The sequence below is a fragment of the Microtus ochrogaster genome, chromosome 4, assembly GCF_000317375.1.
Source record: "Microtus ochrogaster isolate Prairie Vole_2 chromosome 4, MicOch1.0, whole genome shotgun sequence".
Classification (NCBI taxonomy): Eukaryota; Metazoa; Chordata; class Mammalia; order Rodentia; family Cricetidae; genus Microtus; species Microtus ochrogaster.
Genome location: NC_022011.1, coordinates 55,859,362 through 55,879,457, shown reverse-complemented (window position 1 = coordinate 55,879,457; position 20,096 = coordinate 55,859,362). Strand labels below are relative to the sequence as shown.

The 20,096-nt window shown below is 37.0% G+C and overlaps 1 protein-coding gene across 1 annotated transcript in view; it reads left to right on the top strand.

Moving 5' to 3' along the window:
• Lrp1b (LDL receptor related protein 1B) overlaps positions 1-20,096 on the top strand; it is a 1,800,012-nt gene that overhangs the window by 1,070,377 nt on the left and 709,539 nt on the right. The window contains exons 13-14 of the mRNA XM_026778709.1: positions 11,208-11,427; positions 13,892-14,081. Of these exons, the coding sequence (XP_026634510.1) occupies positions 11,208-11,427; positions 13,892-14,081 (410 nt within the window). The remainder of the gene's footprint in view (positions 1-11,207; positions 11,428-13,891; positions 14,082-20,096) is intronic.

Here is a 20,096-nt window from a genome sequence, read left to right as displayed (position 1 = left end):
TATTGACTGCACCCATGTAACTTACAGCATTGAAATATCAGGACCAGTTCACCCTCCAGCCAACCTCCTAGGTCTGGCCATGGTTTACGGAAGGGGGGTAGGCCTGACCACCACTGTCCCCAACAAGGACACCACAGTACCAGGGCAATACAACTTTCTTCTAGGCATTAGGGCCACTTTTTCAGTCCTGATGAAGTTTTGGAGAACTACGTCCTCTTTTCATTCCTCTTTTGTCTGAGTAGGGAGACAGCCTTACCAGTCTAACCAAGCCCATCTCTTAGCTGTGTCTTCAGGAGTAGTCTCTCATCCTCTCTTTCCTAGTGGACCAATTGTCCCATCCCCTGGCTTGAAAGGGACCTACCTCCTAGTCAAAATGGGAGCCTATATTTCCTTTGATCTCCCCATCTGCTTATCCCCAGATTCACCAGTCATTCACACAGGAAAGCTTATTCTGTCTTATAAACGCCTGGCCTTAGCTTGGCTAGTTTCTTGGAGGCTTCTCTTAACTTTAAATTATCTGATCTACCTTTTGTCATTGGGATTTTACTTTTCTCTCTTTCTTTTCTTTCCTTTGTATTCTTTAGCTGACTGTGTGGCTGTGTGGCTGGTCCATGAAGTCCTTCTCTCCTTTTCTTATTCCTTGACCCTTTTTCTGGCGTTTTCTCCTATTTATTCTTTCTTTCTGCCAGCCTCACTTATGCTTTCTCCTGACTTGCTGTTGGATGTTCAGCTCTTTATTAGACAAAGCAGGTGTTTTAGACAGGCAAAGTAGCACAGCTTCACAGAGTTAAATAAATGCAACATAAAGAAGGCAACACATCTTTGCATCATTTAATAAATGTTCCCCAGCATAAACAAATGTAACACATTTAAAGTAATATACAACACAATTCTTCCATTTTTGTATAAATAAAAATGAAACATTTTAACTTGAACATAGTAAAACATACAACAAACAACAAAAAGTCATGAGGCAAGAATTACATTTACAATATTCAGTCCAATTCTATTTAGCAAATTTAGAAAAAAAATTGTCCATTATCTATCTTATCTTAGTGATTCCAAAGTTCTATAACTAATTTACTTTCTATCATAGCTAAGGAAAATTATAACTCTAATTACTTTATCTTTGACTCTATCAAAGATCCAGAAGGATATAATATTTACTAACAACAGAGGCATCTTGTTGGCTGGACAGTCACCTAAATTTCGTATAGAATGTTGGGACATTCATCTTCAGCCTACAGGACTAGAGTATCTGGCAGACTTTTCAGTGTATCAAGGAATATGAAGGACTGTCCTGCCTTGTATTATCAAAGTTCATCCATCTCTTTCCTCTGTGTCCTGCAGAATGTCTGGCAGACTAGTCCATGAAGCAGGAACCCTGAAGGATTGTCCTGCCTTGTTTTGACAAAGTTCAGCTGTCACTTTCCTGTGGGTCCTACATGTACAGTTCATATAGTATACCACCAAGCAGTCAAAGGAAAGGAGTTTCTTGTCCAAACAGCTAAACTTGCCACAAAGAAAGCAAACTCCTATGAAGTTTCTTCAATGTTGTTTATCATCATTTTCTGAACGAAATTGGTACTGCCAGGAGCAGATGTGTCTCATTGTCATGAAAAGTCCTAAGAAAACAAAACATTTGAAATGCCATATTCTATAGGTTTTGAAGTGTTTCAAGACCATTTATCTATCTAAAGTATATCTCTTTATGATCTTGAAAACATCCTTAATGTATCTGCAAATTTGTTTGTTATAGATGACTAACTACTAAACTACATTTCTTGATTAGGATCAATACTTTATAATTATAGATCTCAAAGACTAGAACTTTACCTTATAATTTTAAATGAACTGCATATGTATAAAACCTTAAAGAGGAGTAGAAACATATATAAAGTGTAATAAAATTAACTTTAAATTTGTATCAATATACCAAAATCCATAACAATGCAAAATATCTGAGATTAATAGTTTTCTTTTTTATTCTATATTCCCCTAAATACAAAAACATTCATGACACACCAGATAACCAAATGCCTACCACAGCTCAACTCTTGTTTTCTCTAAACTGCTTCCTATAGTCTGTGGGTGAAGGCATCTTTAGGGGTCCCTGAGAAAATTATGATAATGGCCAAGTCCTGAGAAGACTAGCTATAACCTTTGTTCATTGATATCACCTCTCAACTTTCCGAAGGTCTCTATTGATCATGCTTGATCCATATTAACCTGAAATGAATCCACAGCCTTTTATTTTCTGTGAAAAAAAAAAAGCAAAACTAAGTCTCCAAAGCAACAGATTTTTGTTGCCCTCTTTTTTTAAAGCTAAGTCATTCCTAAACTATATAGACTGGTTTAACTTAGCAGTCAGTTTACAATCCCATGTCTGTCAACAGCTGTCATTTGCTAATCAACATTCAAAAAATTCACAATCAACATAATATTATACAGGATCCAGAGTACTTGTGTAGTTCCCATAGTTACTGGCCTTTTTTAATTTTTTATTATTTTACTTCTCTCTTTAAAGACGTTATTTATAAACCATATATTCTTTCTATAACTGTCTATACTCTTTTTTTCTTAAACCTATGTGCATTGTAAGACACACTGGAACCTGTTTAGAGGATTTTTGTCTTGACCTCTTTTACTGCTTATCTTTTAGCCCTTTTTACCATGTGAGCAAACTTTAAACTGTTAAGCTACAGCTGGGTCCTCAGTACACAGCTCTATTGCCTGGCCCTGCCTACTTCTCAGTTTGTGAGAACCAAGTCCGAAGCTTGAGGCACAGTTCTAGATGCATGATCAGGAATTGCATTCAATGTTCCTAGCTGTACGAAGCCTGCATCTTTATTGACACAAGCGGTTTTTGCTTAGCTAGCCATTTCTATTTAGCACTTCCCTGAAGGCTGAACAGCAGTACCTCTTAAAGAAGCTTTGTCTTTTTTCTTTGTCTTTCATTATTTTTTTCAGTTTTCTCAGGCCCTATGTGGAAATACACAGGCTCCATGTTGGTATGCCAAAATATTGTTGGTTATATTTGCTTTTTGCTTTTCTGGGGTGCCTGCTACCTAGCTCCCAAATAAATCACATAGGGAGGCTGATTCTTTCTTATAAATCCCAGCCTTAGCATGGCTTGTTTCTTGCCAGCTTTTCTTAACTTTAAACTGTCCCATCTATTTACTTTTTGCCTCTGAGCTTTTATCTTTCTCTATTTCGGTATATCTTTTATTTCCTCCTTATTCTGTGTCTAGCGGTATGACTGGGTAGCTTGTCCCAAGAGTCCTTCTTTTCCTCCTTCATTTTATACTTTTGGCATGCCAGCGCCGCCTTTGCTTTTTTCTGTCTTGTTTTGGCCATTTAGCTCTTTATTAGATTAATCCGGTTGTTTTATACATACAAGTAGCATATCTTCACAGAGTTAAAGAAATGCAAACAAAAAGAAATGCAACCTTTGCATCATTAAACAAATGTTCCACAGCATAAACAAATGTCACACAGCTTACAATAAGATTCTATAGACCCTCCTCAGGAATCTTTTATGTTTCTGTCCTGGACCTTATGTATACCATTTCTTTTGATCAATCTCCAGGTCCTCCTCCCCAACTTTTTATCTTTACTTGGACCGATCCAGATACTCCAATTTCTCCATACCCACATCACTTCCTAAGTTCTGCCTAAGGGGTTCTGAGACAGCCCACATCTATTTGGACTGGTCATGGTCCTAACTTTCCCTCTTGCCTCTTCTGAAACCCAGGTGTACACATTACATAGTCTTCCTCCTTTGTAATCAATCAGTGCAAATTAATCAGACCAACAGCTCTACCTTACTAAACTTTCTTTCTGGCCATTGATATAGGGTCTCACATTCTAGGTCCAGCTATCTACTCCTAGGGCAACTTATCTGGGAACGCATTTCAATTCAACTAACGAGGACATTACCGTAAATCAGAAACATCTAATCTAGTCTCTTTCAATCCCTGTGATCAAGAGTATAATTTTATTCTTCCTCAGGTTGGCTAGCATCTTAAGCTCTTAGATTCTCTCTTTCATTTCTCTCATGCATCCCTTATATTAGGTGTCCCTTGTCTCCTCACATGAGTCCCTCCTCGCACCCACTGGCTAGTCCTTGTGCCAGGGTCTTTTCTCCAGATTCTGGCCTACATATTCCGTACTTAACTTCCCACTCTGGGTCACAGAGGAGGAGCCATATGTCCTCAAGTTCAAATGGAACCCTCCTTTATGCCTGTTGCGTACTTATCAACCCTACTGTTGAAGAATGGGTACCTTGTCTGTATGTGCTGGCCACCATCATTCACCATTAACTTCAGATCATCTATTACTGTCTTCTCTTCTTGTCATCTGTTCCACCTTCTAACACACAAGGGTCTCCAATCACCTCCCCCCTTCCTGAGTTCTCTCTCTTCAGGTAGAACTGATAGAGAACACTGTATTTTTCTTCTAGCCATGCTTACCTCTTAACATTTTAAAGTTTCTTTCCTGACCAGTCCCAGGATATGCCCCATCGCACGTTTTGCATTGGCACTGTGGAAGAGCTACTGCCCAATTCTATGCATATTCATGAGGGAACACCACTTCCAGCCATCTCTACTTAGGATACAGATGATAGCTCCTTCCTACTCAAAGGATTATGAAATACAGGATATGATTACTGTTTAGTAGACTACTGTATTTGAAGAATGGACCCTTCTGGACCAAAGCAGGAAGGAACAGACTGAATTAATAGCTCTTGAGCTTTTTAACAATCCATGAACTTTTATGCAAACTACAATTATGCTTTCACTTTTTTTTTTTGTCACATGCACTTATTTGAAGGGAGCACAGAATTCTAACAACAAAAGCAGGGTCCATAACCACTTCCAACCAAATTATGGATATACTAGAGTGCTGTCATCTTTCCAGGGGCCACGGGAATCATCCACTTCAGATTTCAGCAAGCAGACAATTCCGTTTTCTCCAAGAGAAGTAACCTAGGCCATGAGGCAGTTAGAGCTGCCACTCTTGGGTAGGCCATCGCCCTTCTCACACATCACAGGACATACTCACTCTACAGGCCCCATCTATCATCCCTAGATTCTTGACAAATTATATTCTATCTGAGCCAATGCTTTCCTTCTAGTAGGAGGGCTTTGGCTCACACCACTGAAACCTATTTCTGTTCACCCTTGAGGGTCTATCTTTTCTAAAAGCTATCACTGCTTTCTGTAAAAATTGTCAAACTTCTAATTCTACTATTGGGCAGTGAAGCTCTGCTTTTTAAGACAGGGGATCCCTCTTTGGGTCAGAAAGGCAACTTGATTTTACCCACACACTCACTGTTAGACATTTTAAGTATCTTTTAGGTCCTGGTAGACACATTTTTAGGATGGGTAGAAGTTTTCCCCACCCTAAAAAAAGATCACAGTCTCTGGTCTCTTTTTTTAGGGAAATCATCTACTCGTTGGAGGTCCAAAGTCCCTTAAATCAGACAATGGCCCTGAGTTTACTTATCAAATCCTTCAAACTTTATCTAAAACTCCCATGTGCTTTTTTTCATATCTCCCATTGCCCCCAGTCCTCAGGCAAGGTCCAACTAACCCAAAAATATTCTTACCAAACCTTCCCAAGAGGTTTGTTTCTTCTGCGACTAAAAGCTCTCCCAAAGAAGCTTTCCTCATCACCCCTGTCAAGCTCATGTATGGATGGTTGATTCTACATCCTGGCTGGCTTCATGTCTCAACTGAAATCACTTCCTGATCACCTTCTTACCCCTTTGTTTTGTTATCATTGTGCTCTCCTTTGGAACTTCACCCACAACTATCTGCTCTAGCTCTATCCTGACACTTTGTCCTCTTCTACCAACATCTGGAACTTTATCCTCCTTTCTGTTCCTGTTCACAATCTTCTTCCTTTATCTCCTCAATGGACAGACCTCTTTAGGATCATTCTTACTACTCCAATCACCACTAACCTCAAGGGTTTTCCCTCACTGGATTTACCATTTTCATTTCAAGCCTTTTAGACCATTGTCTCAAGGTAATCTTTCCTTCCACATTTCGGTGGCAACAGGACCTTGCTCCCTTAGATTTCAAAAGATTGCCTCCAGTCTCAGAATAATGAGCTCTTGCAGATGTGCGAAGTCTCAAGCATGACTCTATTAGATCATGCCCTTTCTTTCTAATTCCTCCTGTTCACTCCCATCAGTGACAGGGTTTATTTATGGAGATTTGTGGTTCAAAAAACTTATAGTTAGCAATTCTGGCAGAGCACCCTGGGGGGCAAGGAATCTGGCGATTGCTCATCAGCAGGTTTTCAAAGGAGATACTTGTCCCTATAACACCTATATTGATTTCTACAACACCTGTCCCCTCTGCTTTTTCCATGATCAAACTTGTAGGCAGATTATTATTTGGGACACCAGCTCACAAAAAAGTAACACAGAGACTTATTATTATGAATTAAGCTTGACCTTTGCTTAGGCTTCTCCCACTAGCTCTTATAGCTTAAATTAACTCTTTAATTTTAATCTACATTCTGTTGATTGGCTCTTTACCTCATTTCTCCATGATGCTCATGCAGCTTTCTTTTCACCTGGCTGGGGACTCCTCCTTCTTCATCCCAGAGATCTCTCTTTCTGCCCTGAAGTCCTGCCTATACCTCCTGCCTAGCTATTGGCTCCTTAATTTTTTTATCACACCAATCACAGCAGTACATTTCACACAGTACACAAATATCCCACCATACAAAATAGAGATTACTGTCTACATTGGTCCAGAGACTTATGGAGGCTGCCCTTTGGTCCTGTAGTAGACATGATGCATATTCAGGAAGGGGTTTGGGAGCCACGGGTAATCTTTACTATAGCATCGATCACAGCTGTCCACTCAGCATAATAAAAAATATAAAGGGTATTTGACCAATTTCTCAGCGTTTGGGTATAAACTAGGCAGAAGAAATTATTCACCACTCCTCAAAATTCCTTCCTCCCTAACAGCACCTTTCCTACACTTATAGCTCTTGTTTCAAACCTTAACCTCTGTATATCACCTATTAAACAATACTCTGGCCATTTTGGAGAATGCCAGCTGTGTGTCTCTCCTGAGTTAAACTCACAACTACCATTTGAAGACTCACCCACTTGTCTACTAGACTCTCTCACTTCACTCCTCATTAACTCCTATGAGCCCCAAATCGCTATCACCCTTTATCTCTCCCACTCTCTGTCTTCAATACCACAGGCTGCTTTATCTCCTCAAACACATACTTTATGGGCACACTAGATCCTCAGACTGCAATAATACCTTGACTGTGAACCCTACCACCCAGCGCTTATGTCCCAATATTCACAACACCTTGGTCCTCTGAGACACTAAAGTTTACCACTGCTTGTGAGCTTGGTGGTCTGGGACTTAGGCGTGGTGTTCTTTTTCCTAAAATTAGAAGTGGAACCCAGGGAGGAATGCTAGCTGGATCTCATCACAGGGCTTCCAGGGGCAAGGCCCAACAAACAAGTGGTTCAGATCATATCTTTCCCTGTAGCCCTGGGAATTACTCCTGGTGTTGCCACTGGAAGAGCAGAGCTGACTACACCCCTAACTAAATATTATCAGTTTTCTTTTCAGTTTATCCAGGACCTCTAATGGGTGGCTCAGAGCACCCTCACCCTCCAGGGCCAAATAGACTCACTGGCTTCATAATTTTACAAATTCAATGAGAATTCGATTTGCTGACAAAAGAGAAAGATGGTCTCTGCCAATTCCTCAGGGAGGAGTGTTGTTTTTATGTCAACTAGTTGGGTATAGTAAAAAGATAAGCTCTGACAATTCCAGACAGTTCTCCAAAAGATGTAAGGAACAGTGCAATGCTTCTGGCTATTGAATCATTGACAGTTTAATATAGAATTGGGTGTTGCCTTACTTCACTTGATCTTAACCAAAAGGCTGAGAAGTGATGGGTGCTGCCTTTGTTAACCCCCATCCTACTTCTCTTACTCCTACCTAATTAGCACCCTGCCTAATAAACTTCTTATCTAGATTTCTTCAATAATATTAAAAGATTGTCAACCCTTGGTTGCTATGACTCCAGCTATGCCCTGACTGTGAATGTCAAGTCTGCCTCAAGGACGTCAATGCCTCCAATCAGCAGTAACTAGTATATGGATAATGTCACTCCCTTTCCCAACCCTGTGCTGTTGTTAATAATAAACACTGGGAAATGTAGGGTAAAAATTCTACTACCAGTTCTGGGATTAAAAACCTAACAGTTAAAACCCACCAATCCCTGAGATTAAAATTCCACTATTCCCTGGCCTTGATTTGAAATTCCAGTAATCCCTATTCTAGAAATCCCCACTTTGGAAAACTCTGACCACTAATAAACTCTATACAAACCTTGCCTCCTGGTCAGTTTCCGATGCTTCTCCCTGAGCAGAGGCAGCCTCCTCCTTGTGTCTCTTCCAATAAATCTCTTGTGTGAGGTTTGTTGTGCAGTATGACTTTGTAGCATTCCTTTGCCCTTGACTGCCAGGATACCTTTCCCCTCATACCTGCAACACTTCCATTGGGAAGTCTTTCTCCTCAGACCTGTAGAACACTTCCCCTGGGCAAGCCTCTGCCCTTAGTACTGTAACACATAAATCTCACAAATACATGGCCTCTTCCAGACCAACATCACCTATTAAAAAAATATTTCTAGAAAAATGTATGGATGATCACGTTAATCAAAAATAATATAAACTCTAAAAGATAAGCACTGCATTATCTCGTGTATGTGGAATCTAGATTTATCTGTGTGCGTGCGTGCATGCGTGTGCGTGCGTGTGTGTGTGTGTGTGTGTGTGTGTGTGTGTGAGTGTGCGTGCGTGCAGGCCTCAAAAGTAGAAATGTAAAATAAAAACATTTTTTTCAGCTATTTTTTATTTAGAAATTAAGGTACTGGCTCAGTTCACAGCAACTCTTCATTTGAGCAGCGTCCTGACCCAGGTGTCGCAGATAAAGAAAATTTACTGGACGGTGAGAGAATGGGGAATGACAGACACAACAAACCTGGGAGCGGGCAGACTATAGGCTCTGATGCCACCACATCTACAGGAACGGGGCACCTCAGTGTTGGTATAACCTACCTCATAGGTGAAGTGCTGATGTAGTCCCTGTAGGAGGTCTTTGTAGGTACAAATCTCTGGCTGTAAGCATGGAGATGAGGGAGCAGCAGTTGGCCAGTTTTGAACACACTGATTGGGCTGGAGAGATGACTCAGCGGTTAGGAGCATTGCCTGCTCTTCCAAAGGTCCTGAGTTCAATTCCCAGCAACCACATGGTGGCTCACAACCATCTGTAATGAAGTCTGGTGCCCTCTTCTGGCCTGCAGGCATATACACACAGACAGAATATTGTATATATAATAAATAAATAAATATTTTTAAAAAAAGAAAAAAATAAACACACTGATCAATTTTCTGTAAACAGTCATAATCAGCCAGAAAAGATGGTTTTGCCAATTTTGAGCCATTGGGAAAAAGCTTTGCCAATTTCCTCTGGGTCCAAAGCCTTAATCCTGTTCAAGTCTGTGCCCTTATCAACAATCCACCTCCACTCAGGACTGCACTGACTTGAGGCTTCATGCAAACCTAACAGAACAGCAAAATAGTAAATGTCCTTCTTAGAATTTCAAGTCATCACAAGCCTGTGTTGTGTGTGTGCATGAATGCATATCCATTCATAAGAACACATTTATATCTGTGAGTCAGGACAGCGAGCTACGGAGTAAAATGTATATGTCATGATCAACAGGAAATGCTGAGGGGTAGATTGTTCCAGTTTCAAAAATGTGTAATTTAGTAATAAGAATAAAATTGCTTTAATCAAGTGAATATTATGATTTTAGAAAGTGTCATTAAAGATGAAATATCATGTATTTTATGCACGCTGATTTATATAAATGAAAGGAAACATTTGTGCCTGATCATGGAATTAGAGAAAATATAGTTTCTCTTTTGTGAGTTCCTAAGTTGTCACAATGATTAAAGCCCTTGTAGGGAATGCAGGATAGCACAAGGCACACTGACATCCATCAGAATAATGCTCCTTTCAGCTCAACCAGCAATCAAAATAATTGTCAATTGTTAAAATGATTGGAAAAAAAGCTTAATTGCTATAAAATAATGGAAGATATATTCTCAACGTGCACTTATCAGCCAATTTGAACACTTGTAATATGCTTACTTGGGATATAGAATTTACCCCAATTATGTCAGAAATTCCCCCTAGGGGCCACACAAGGGAGGGAAAGACATCAGAACACATTCTTATGGCCCCCAGCTTAGATAAGCATTGGGTCTTTAGGGAGCTGCGTCTGGCATGCCAAAATAAAACCTCACTTTAATTAATAGCAAGGAACTTTCACATGACCCTAGAACAACATACATTGTGTGGTTTAACCTTATTCCTGAGGAAGCTCCGGGCTCACTCCCCTGCTGTTACGATTCACACAAAAGATTTGTTTTTTCAAAGGAGGTGTTTTGTTTGAGCTGGAAATTAAAAACTCGAAATCTCAAGGTCAATCAACCTGCTGCTATTAAACTTATGTGTAGCTAAATCATCTTTTGTGGATTTTGGGGCAATAACGAGCATCAATAAAGCATAGGTAATTTGCATCAGGAAGATAAATAGGATCTGGCCAAATAAAGCCAGGATGACTATGACCTTTCGAACAAAGGCAATCTAGTTGCCTATCTGAAAAACCCTCTAATTCATATGAATTAAATACAGTCTGGAGGAGGTCGTTAACTGGGCTGTGAGTTCTCATGTCAGCTGCCTGCCTTCTAATCACTGAGCCCATTATGCGTTTTGTGGAGCAACATTTAAAGGTAAAACTGCATTAAAAAAAAATTAGGGTGTACAGAAAATAGACGTTTGAAACTCACCACTATTTTGCTTAATGTTTTAGACAAGCCTCGGCAACTGGTGGAAGGTTTTGCTGTGATCTTTTGGGGGATGGTACCTGGTAGTAGAAAGTTCTCTGTGGTGATGCTAAATGGTCTGTTTGGTGGCCTTGACTTTCCTGGCTGCAGAGATGATCGCTGGTTTAGAAAGATACGTGTTTAGATGTTTAGATACGTGTTTCGAACATGTCAGCAAGCCAGACCTGAGCAGTGCTCTCTACAGGGTGCCTGCTGGAGATAACAGAATGCACTCTTGTTTCTCATGCCCTAGTTGGATGTACTGGACAGACTGGGAGGAAGATAAAATAGATGACAGCGTGGGAAGGATTGAGAAGGCTTGGATGGATGGCTTCAATCGGCAGATTTTTGTGACTTCAAAGATGCTGTGGCCAAACGGCTTAACGCTGGACTTTCACACCAACACATTATATTGGTGTGATGCCTACTATGATCACATTGAAAAAGTCTTTTTGAATGGAACTCACCGAAAGGTAAACGAGCTGATTTTTTTTTTTTTAACCTGCCGGCTTCTTCTTCCACAGAGCCTTGTTGTGTTGTGTTAAAAATACTTTCAAGTTTATTTTTATCCCTCCGACGTGGCTGCCAATGGTCTCCATGGGGTGGCTGAAGGAACTGAGCATTAAGCTGCTGTGCAGCTGGCACTGGCCTCCGGGAGGCCAGGCCCAGCTCACTGCGGTATGCCAGGATTTGTGGGATTTTTTAAAAGAAGCCCTCCTGGTAGCAGAGCTGTTTTTACAAAGCAGCCTTTCTACATTATGGATGGATTTTGTGTGACCAAACAACCCCTCCATTTGAATATGATCAATATTTGCGGCTGAAATTTATACAGAGTAATTAGACTGCATTTATTTGAGTAAAGAACTTTGCGATGCTGGACCTGAGATGCGGCTACGCATGGGCTGAATTCCAAGGCGATTGGTGCAAATAAAGGCGAACTTGCTCTAGTTTACTTTGCTGAGATCGTTGCAAAATGTCCTGGCATTTTGGGGCGCTGCTGGAAATTGTGTAGTTGAGGGGAAGACAAAGCCCTAATTGACAAAATCATCACCTTGCTCTTAATCTTCATCATTCGCAACCTAGCGCCTCATGGAATGACTTCAACTTTGAGGTAAAAGGTGAAGAAAAAAAAAAAAAGAAAGAAAAAGTCATTTCCAAAATGTGTCCTTTGGTGAATCCTGGACACATTCAGGATTCAGATCTAGAATGGTGGGTTGATGCTACTCATTAAGAATTCTTTTAGAAAAATAAATAATACTGTAATCAGTTCAGTTGTTGGTTATCTCAGATTATGCTCAACTATTTCCCCAGATAAATACATTTTATTAGCCTGTACAATGATGTCATGTAATTCATATCTACTAACTAAATATCTATGCTTCCTTTGAAGAGTCTAGCATATATATAAGCAAATATGTTACAATATATAACCATATATGTTATATATAATGTGTTATATAAGATATTGATATTTATGCTATACATACACATTATAACACATATATAAATCTCTATATATTATACATACTAATATTGTCAAAGGGTATATATAATGTGTATAGTTTCATGGTCATCTGTTGAAATAACCAGGCTAGCTAATGATAAAACAATTATATTTTTACTTGTTATAAGGGGAAAACTCACAAAACAGGAAAGGAAAAATCCAAGCACAGCAATGTCCCACGGGAAAAAGCACAGAAAGAAGAAGCACCTGGAGGTGCACAGATTTTTATCCTGGGTCTCAGCGAAACCACGCCACTAAGACCCACCTCTTAAAGATTATTGGCTAATGAGGTTCCCCATCAGTCATCATGTTTTAGGCTCGATATATCTGATTCTTTTAGTATATCATAATTTAAATGGAGGACTCAATTAAAGGGGGTACAATAGATAGGCAGTTGTGGCACACACCTTTAATCCCAGCACTTAGGAGGCAGACACTGGCAGATCTCTTTGAGGCTAGCCTGGTCTGAAACTCGAATTCCAGGATAGTCATGACTGTTACACAGAGGAATCCTGTCTCAAAATAATAAAAAAAAAAGAAACAAAAGAAAATAACAAACCAACCAAAATAACAACAAAAACAAAAAGGAGCATAAATTCAATTTTTATTTCTAAATTATACATATATATACATATACACATATATATTCCTTATATTTTGAATATTGATTGAAAGAAAAATTTGCTTTTATAATGCAACATGGTATGATTTTATGAGTACTGGAAGATAAGAAGGGATGCCATGTCGGGGATCTAGTGTATCCCCTGTCTGTAATCTCCATATGCAAAATGAGTTGACTATTCTCCTGATTCCTCAACTTCAACATACAGAAGGGAATTAAATAACAATACAACAACACAATCAAAATTTAGCCTTGTTAGCAAGTTATATCTATGTAGAATTAAAATCTTTCCCTGTTCTTATTGTTTCTTAGATTTCTTTAATTTTTATTGGCCCAATTTGCACATATCCATTTAAACATTTCATTTCAATTGATCATTGGATGAACAACACAAGTGTGTGTGCAAGACTGTGAGTTTGTATGTATATGTGTGTTTATATATATGTATCTACACAGTAATTTTTCACATTAACTTCCATCCAAAGGAATAGTAAACATCACACAGAAGGGACTAAATGTTGAGCAAAGCCATTGTAACGTTAGGATTTTTGACCATACTGGCAGTGGCATTCATGAGCAAAATTTAAACAGATGAAGAATTATTGACCATCTCCTTCAAATAGCATGCCAAAAATAAAAACCTCACATTGTAAAAATCTCTTTTGTAAATGCACATATAAAATATGAGTTAACACTATAGTTAGATTGTTCTCTGGTATGTATATATGTATATTATTTACTTAAATAGCTATGCTTGTAAAGGTAGTCTTGATTTTTTGCAGCATATTTATGCTTATTTGATATTTTTCAGATTGTTTACAGTGGGAAAGAGTTGAACCATCCGTTTGGATTGTCACATCATGGGAATTATGTGTTCTGGACAGATTACATGAATGGTTCCATTTTTCAACTAGATTTGACGACCAGTGAGGTGACATTGCTGAGACATGAAAGAGCACCCCTGTTTGGGCTTCAGATTTATGATCCACGAAAACAACAAGGTATTAAAAAAAAGTTTTTTCAGAACATTTCACATGTCATAATCCTTTACTATTATTACAAAAAGTTCTACTTTGAAAATGTTGGTGGTTTTATAATAAATATTACCCGGTCACTGTAGAGTCATTTAAATCTTAGAGCTTGTTTCCACAAAAATGTATTTCTTGTTTTCAAATACTCTGATTGAGGAACTCTAGCAATTCTGCTTAAGAGAAATTAAGGTTTTCCCAAACATTTCTTTTTTCACATCATGTTTTATGAAAAATGCTCTTCCTCATTAAAAAAAAAGTCATCAAATAAATGGTTTGGTGAGCAGAGAACAAACCTTTCTTGCACTAAAAGGAAGACCTAAATAATTGAAATAAAGAGATGGACTGCACCTGCAGGCTTTATTGACATGCCTGCTTCACATTGTCTGGTTAGGCTCCAAAGGTAGTTAAAGAACGTGTAATGGATAAAGTAGAATTACCAACCCCAGCAGCCACATCTCATTAAATTCAGATAGTATTTTTACATTTTATGCTCATGCGTTATTAATATTTATTATGCCACAACAATCACCGTGACTCATAGCTTAGATATTAAGCACTGAAAACAACTTAGTAAATGATGTGGTAGATGTTTTATGATTTTTGAACAGTTGCTATTCCTTTATAATGTAGATATCCTTATAAATATTTAGTGTACATGCATTCCAATGCATTTAGAATGAATAAACCGCACCCTTAATTTTCTGATACATATCTTGTCAGTTGGGATTTTGGTAGTAATAAGGCTTTGAAAGGTGTTTGCATTAAAGTAATTATCGTAAACCGACCATCTCGTCCCTAAGCATCACCTTTCTTCCTTTATTAAAATTTCTCTACCTACAGGAAAATCAAGTATTAAAAAATGCTAAATAATAATTGCTAATTATTGATTAAAATATCTTTTAAAAGAACAAAATTGACATTATCTGGACTAGAATAAGTACAAGAAATGAATAATAGAGAAAAATTCCGGAGAGGGAATTCCTTCATCACATTCATACCAATCTCACAACTCTGGCAGCACACATTTCCTTTGCCTGGCTGGAGGTGTTTCTTTCTCCCTCCCTATTGTTTAACTTCCTCCTCTCTGTTCTTCCCCTTCTCCTCAGGACTGGACAGTGGCCTGTGTTCTTCCTAGGCGGGAGCTCTACCACTAAGCCTTTCCCTTCCCTTTAGAACCTCCCACCCTAAATGTCATTTCTCAATTCCAGTTAGCTGGAAGTTGTCTTTACAGTCTTCATAGAGTTCTATCCTCTCGTTCTTTTAGAAAGTTGGTTATTAAATTCATAATGTGATGTAAAAAATATCTCATCACTACAAAATGAACTTGGGCTTAAACCCTGGTCTTTGATCCTTTTCAAACTTTGGAATCATGAAATATTCAATGTAGATCACAAACATATCTTTCACCAAATTTCTGTGAGGATCGGATAATTATTTATTATAATAAAATAAATATCACAAGACCTAATTTATGTGAGACAACTCACAACATTTTCCTGTATGACCTCACAGGAAAAATAATCATTTTAAAATTTCCTTTCTAAAAATGCATCTTAAATATTCAAAGTAATAATTTATCAAAGTAATATGTAACAAACTATGTGACTCAAAAAGAGCATATATCTGCCTTTTGAAAAAAATGGTTTTAGTTTTTATAAAAGAAGAACTTTTATAAAAGCAATTCTTTCTCCAATGATAGTTATTAATACGTGCTATCACTGAGGAAAGAATTGCTTGTATAAAAGTTCTTTTCCCATTGTAATTCAAGAGATCATAATTACTAAGATCATCGTGAATGCCAGTTAGAAATGATCCTGCTGTTTTACTTAGAAAGTATGTTCAGTCCATCGAATAGATTGTTTTCATTTCCTTAGGTGGATCAGTCAATTAGTTTTGGTTTTCTACCTAATCGTCTTGCATCTAATGATTGTCTACAACTATACTAATCTTTGAAACAGTGCAGTATAGAAAGAATTCCTAGTTAGTACCTTTAGGACTCAAGTCAATACTCACTGATTTTAGATAATCTACAGGAAGATGTATGTTGTTTTCGATTTTTAATTGTCTTGATCAAGACAATTACAAAGTTCAAAGAATTAAGATTTTTAGATATAGGCAACTCATTCTACAGTGGTATAAATTTCTTCCAATTGATTTCTTTTCAGCTTTTGGACATAAGATATTAAAATTTTCAGATACATAATGAATGAATATACTTGGTATCCTTTGATTAGGAGTTTAAAAATTATTTTATTTTACATGTATGAATGTTTTTCCTGAGCAGATGTTTGTACACTATTTTCATATCTGGGGCCTGAGCAGACCAGAAGAGTGTATTAACTCTCCTGGGACTCGAGCCACAGGCGATTCCTGTGGTTGCTAGGAATCAAATCTGGCTTTTCTGCAAAAGCAGGTTATAGTCTTACCTGCTGATCAATCTCTTTAGCCCCCCATGTGAGCCTTTATCTAAAGGGTGAAATGCAGGAACTGAGCAGAAAACCCTCACTTAAGAGTAGGCACTTCCATTTGTTCCTCCATTGAAAAAAATGTTATGTATCTCTCAGCCAGTGTATCACCAGCTGTTTCTGGCTCTCTTGCTGTCTCGTCTTCCCTCCCTTTCTTTAGTGATCTAAGAATATAAACTAAAGATTGTGATACATATAATTGTGTGCAAACTGTATAATTTGTCATTTATGTATAAGATGTAGATATAAATAAATAAAAATATAGCAATAATTACTGAATGTGGATGTGTATTGTGATATGTATGTGTGCAGTTGTGCTCATTGATCCTTGGCAGTGGAGACTAGTGGTAGATGTCTGGAAATATTTGCCCTTTGTTCTCTACCTTATGTTTTGAGATAAGAGTCTCTCACTGAGACTTTGTGATTATCTTGTATTGAGCTCCAGTTCCAATTCCTAGGAAGGTTACTAGAAAAGGCCCCAGGATCCTCATGCCTCTGTGCATTTCCCTTAGTGCTGCAATAACAGTCCAACAAGACTGTTTTTTTTAAAATGTGATTTCTGAGGATTCAAAATCAGGTTTTTATACTTGTTTTATGCAACCAATACTTTAGCCTCTGAGTCATATCCCTGACTTCTATTGTTTGTCTTCTCACTATGTAGCTGGGCTATTTCTGAGCTTGACATCCTCCAGCCTAAGACTGTGATTAAAACATGAATCATTACACCTGCCTGGTACAAGTGTTTGATTTCGTACTTTTTAAGAGGTTGTTGTTATTTTATTTGTTTGATTGTTGTTGTTGTTGTTGTTGAGATAAGCCTCCTGTAACCCAGATTGGCCTTCAATTCACTCTGTAAGATGAGGTGACATTGACTCTTAGTCTCTCTACCTATACCTAGAAAGTGCTGGAATTAAGATGTATACCATTAAGTTTGGATGAAACACCTGTTCTTACTGTAGTTATATCAACAGCAATTTTTTTATTCACACAGTTTTAATATGAAGCTCGACTTGACTCCCTATGTAGAATTTAGTAGTCAGAGAGCTGAAGTCCTATCTTCAGTATTTGAAACATATCAGTGTTTACCAGATGTGTGTGTTAATTTAGTAAGTCTGAGGTTTGTAATAAGGCCATAATCACATTTATCTCTCCCCAAGTTCCATGTTTTTGGGATTATTATCATGGAAATTATTCAGAAATATTTTCTAGACTCATGTTTTGTTATTCTTTTTACCTTCGTCTCATTGGACAGACACAGTAGTACAAAGTAGCCCCAAACAAAGCTTATATTTTATATTTATAAGCATCATATAATGAAGATGCAATTCTTGACAGGAATGAAAAACATAGATTATTTTATCCTTTATTCAGACCAACTGTATAATCACCTTTTCTGAAATGATCAAATTTCAGAAAATTTAATATTAATTGCAGGACAAATCTGACACCAGGTTCTCATACAGTTGGTTCTTATCTTTCATTTGGAATAAACACAATGTCCAGATTATCTCCTAACTAATAAAATAGAATAACAACCCATGACATAAAAAAAACAAAATCCAAATTTGGGACTTTTTTCATATGTGGTACAGGTGCTTGTAAATTCATATATGATAGAACACTGAAAACTAAACAGTCCTGGAAGATTATAGAAGGCAAGAATTATGTTTTCAATTATTTAAAAAACAGACCCAGAGTATCATAAAGCAAACAGAATGCTTTGTACTTGAAACATATTCTGCCACCTGGTAGAAATAAACATTCATCAGCAATTAAATTACTAAGTTCTATAACATGGAGGCATTAATACAGAGTTTTCAAATTTTTTATTTATCATGTGTCTTAATGATTGTTTGGTGGAGGTTGTAATATACCTTTAAGTTTTCTTCCCTAAATATATAGTATATTTATTGAGCAAAGTTGTATAACTAAATTAAAATGAGAACACGAAGGCCTTTCATCATGACAAAATTGTTTTATAGCTGTGTGCATATGCACATCTGTATCATGTATGTATTCACAGCTTTATCAGCATCATTCCATGCACTAACAACTGTATATATGTTCATCAGATTTTTAACTGATACTGTAACTGCAGCATCTATGAATACCTCGTTCCTATAGCTGCATCCCATGCACTCATACCTGTTTTTATATGTATCTCTTTACCAATCCTGCATCTATAACTGTCTTTGAACTTACGCCTGTACCTGCATCTGTCCCTATGCTCTCACGTGTACCCACATCGATCTCTGTGCTCACACCTTGAATGTACACTAAAAATAGTTACTCTATCATTCACATGACTAAATCAAAGTTTCATTCATTCGTCTACCAAAAACTCTGTGACTCACACAATTCATGGTACTTCTAATTCTGGAAGAATTACGAATGGAAGGAAAAGACAAAGTTTGGAGCTTCAAAGAAACTCTATTGGACTTCACAGCTCAAACTGTTATTAATGTAGTTGTATTTCATATTTGAATATTTATATATATATATTGCTTCCAAAGTAAGTTACTCCAGAAGTATATGTCTGTAGTAGTTTTGGTAAGTGTTTTTCTTTTCTTTGTTGATTGAATTCTATTTTAACTTATGCAAGTTAGTTAAATAAAAGTATTGAGTAAATACACAATTCTTAAATTTTTATTAGTAATGATAAAGACATTATATAAAATATTTTTAATATTGAGTAATCATTTCTCAGTTATATATATACACAAAATATTATTTGGACACTTAGATATTGAATAATTCTTCCTGAAACTGATTTAAAATCAAATTAAAATGCTACTGTAACTATAACTTGATCAAATTGAATGTATATATGAGTTAACCAGCCATGATATGAATAAAGTACGGACTTTATCTATTGTGACCATTTCTCACTAGTCATTACTCACCAGTCCCATGAAATTTATAGATTGTTTTTGACACTGAGTTTGAAAAATAGTCATTAATGTTTTGCAAATATCTATAAATGATGTAACTTCAAAAAACAATATCACATTAGTTTTGATGTTGATATATTCTTAAAATGAAATTGAAAAATATAGTCTCTAAATATAAAAAAATCTAGACTCTTCTAAAAAGATATGTGGAATTACTTATGTTAATTTAACTTTGGAATTTCTATTAAGGTAGTACAAAAATTAATTCTTCCCCTTCAGAATGTTGTATTCCAATAAGGAGAATATATTTTAAAATTCAAATAATGCTGATTTATTTCAGAATAGGGACATTTTTATTCAATGGAAATAAATGCCACTCTATTGAGTTATGTATTTAGTATATATCTTAAAAACATTATGTAACCTGATGCAGTATAGTCAACACTTTCTTATTTCTTACTGTTTCAGTTATATATTCCCCCAAATACTGTGAAATTATTCTAATTTTCTGAAATCTGGATACTGGTAAAATTTGAATATGCAATTCAATGCTGCACATATTTTTTTTTTAAAAAGAAAGGGTACCTGAGTGTCCTCTAAAGCATTTACTCCACAACCATGGGAAAAAA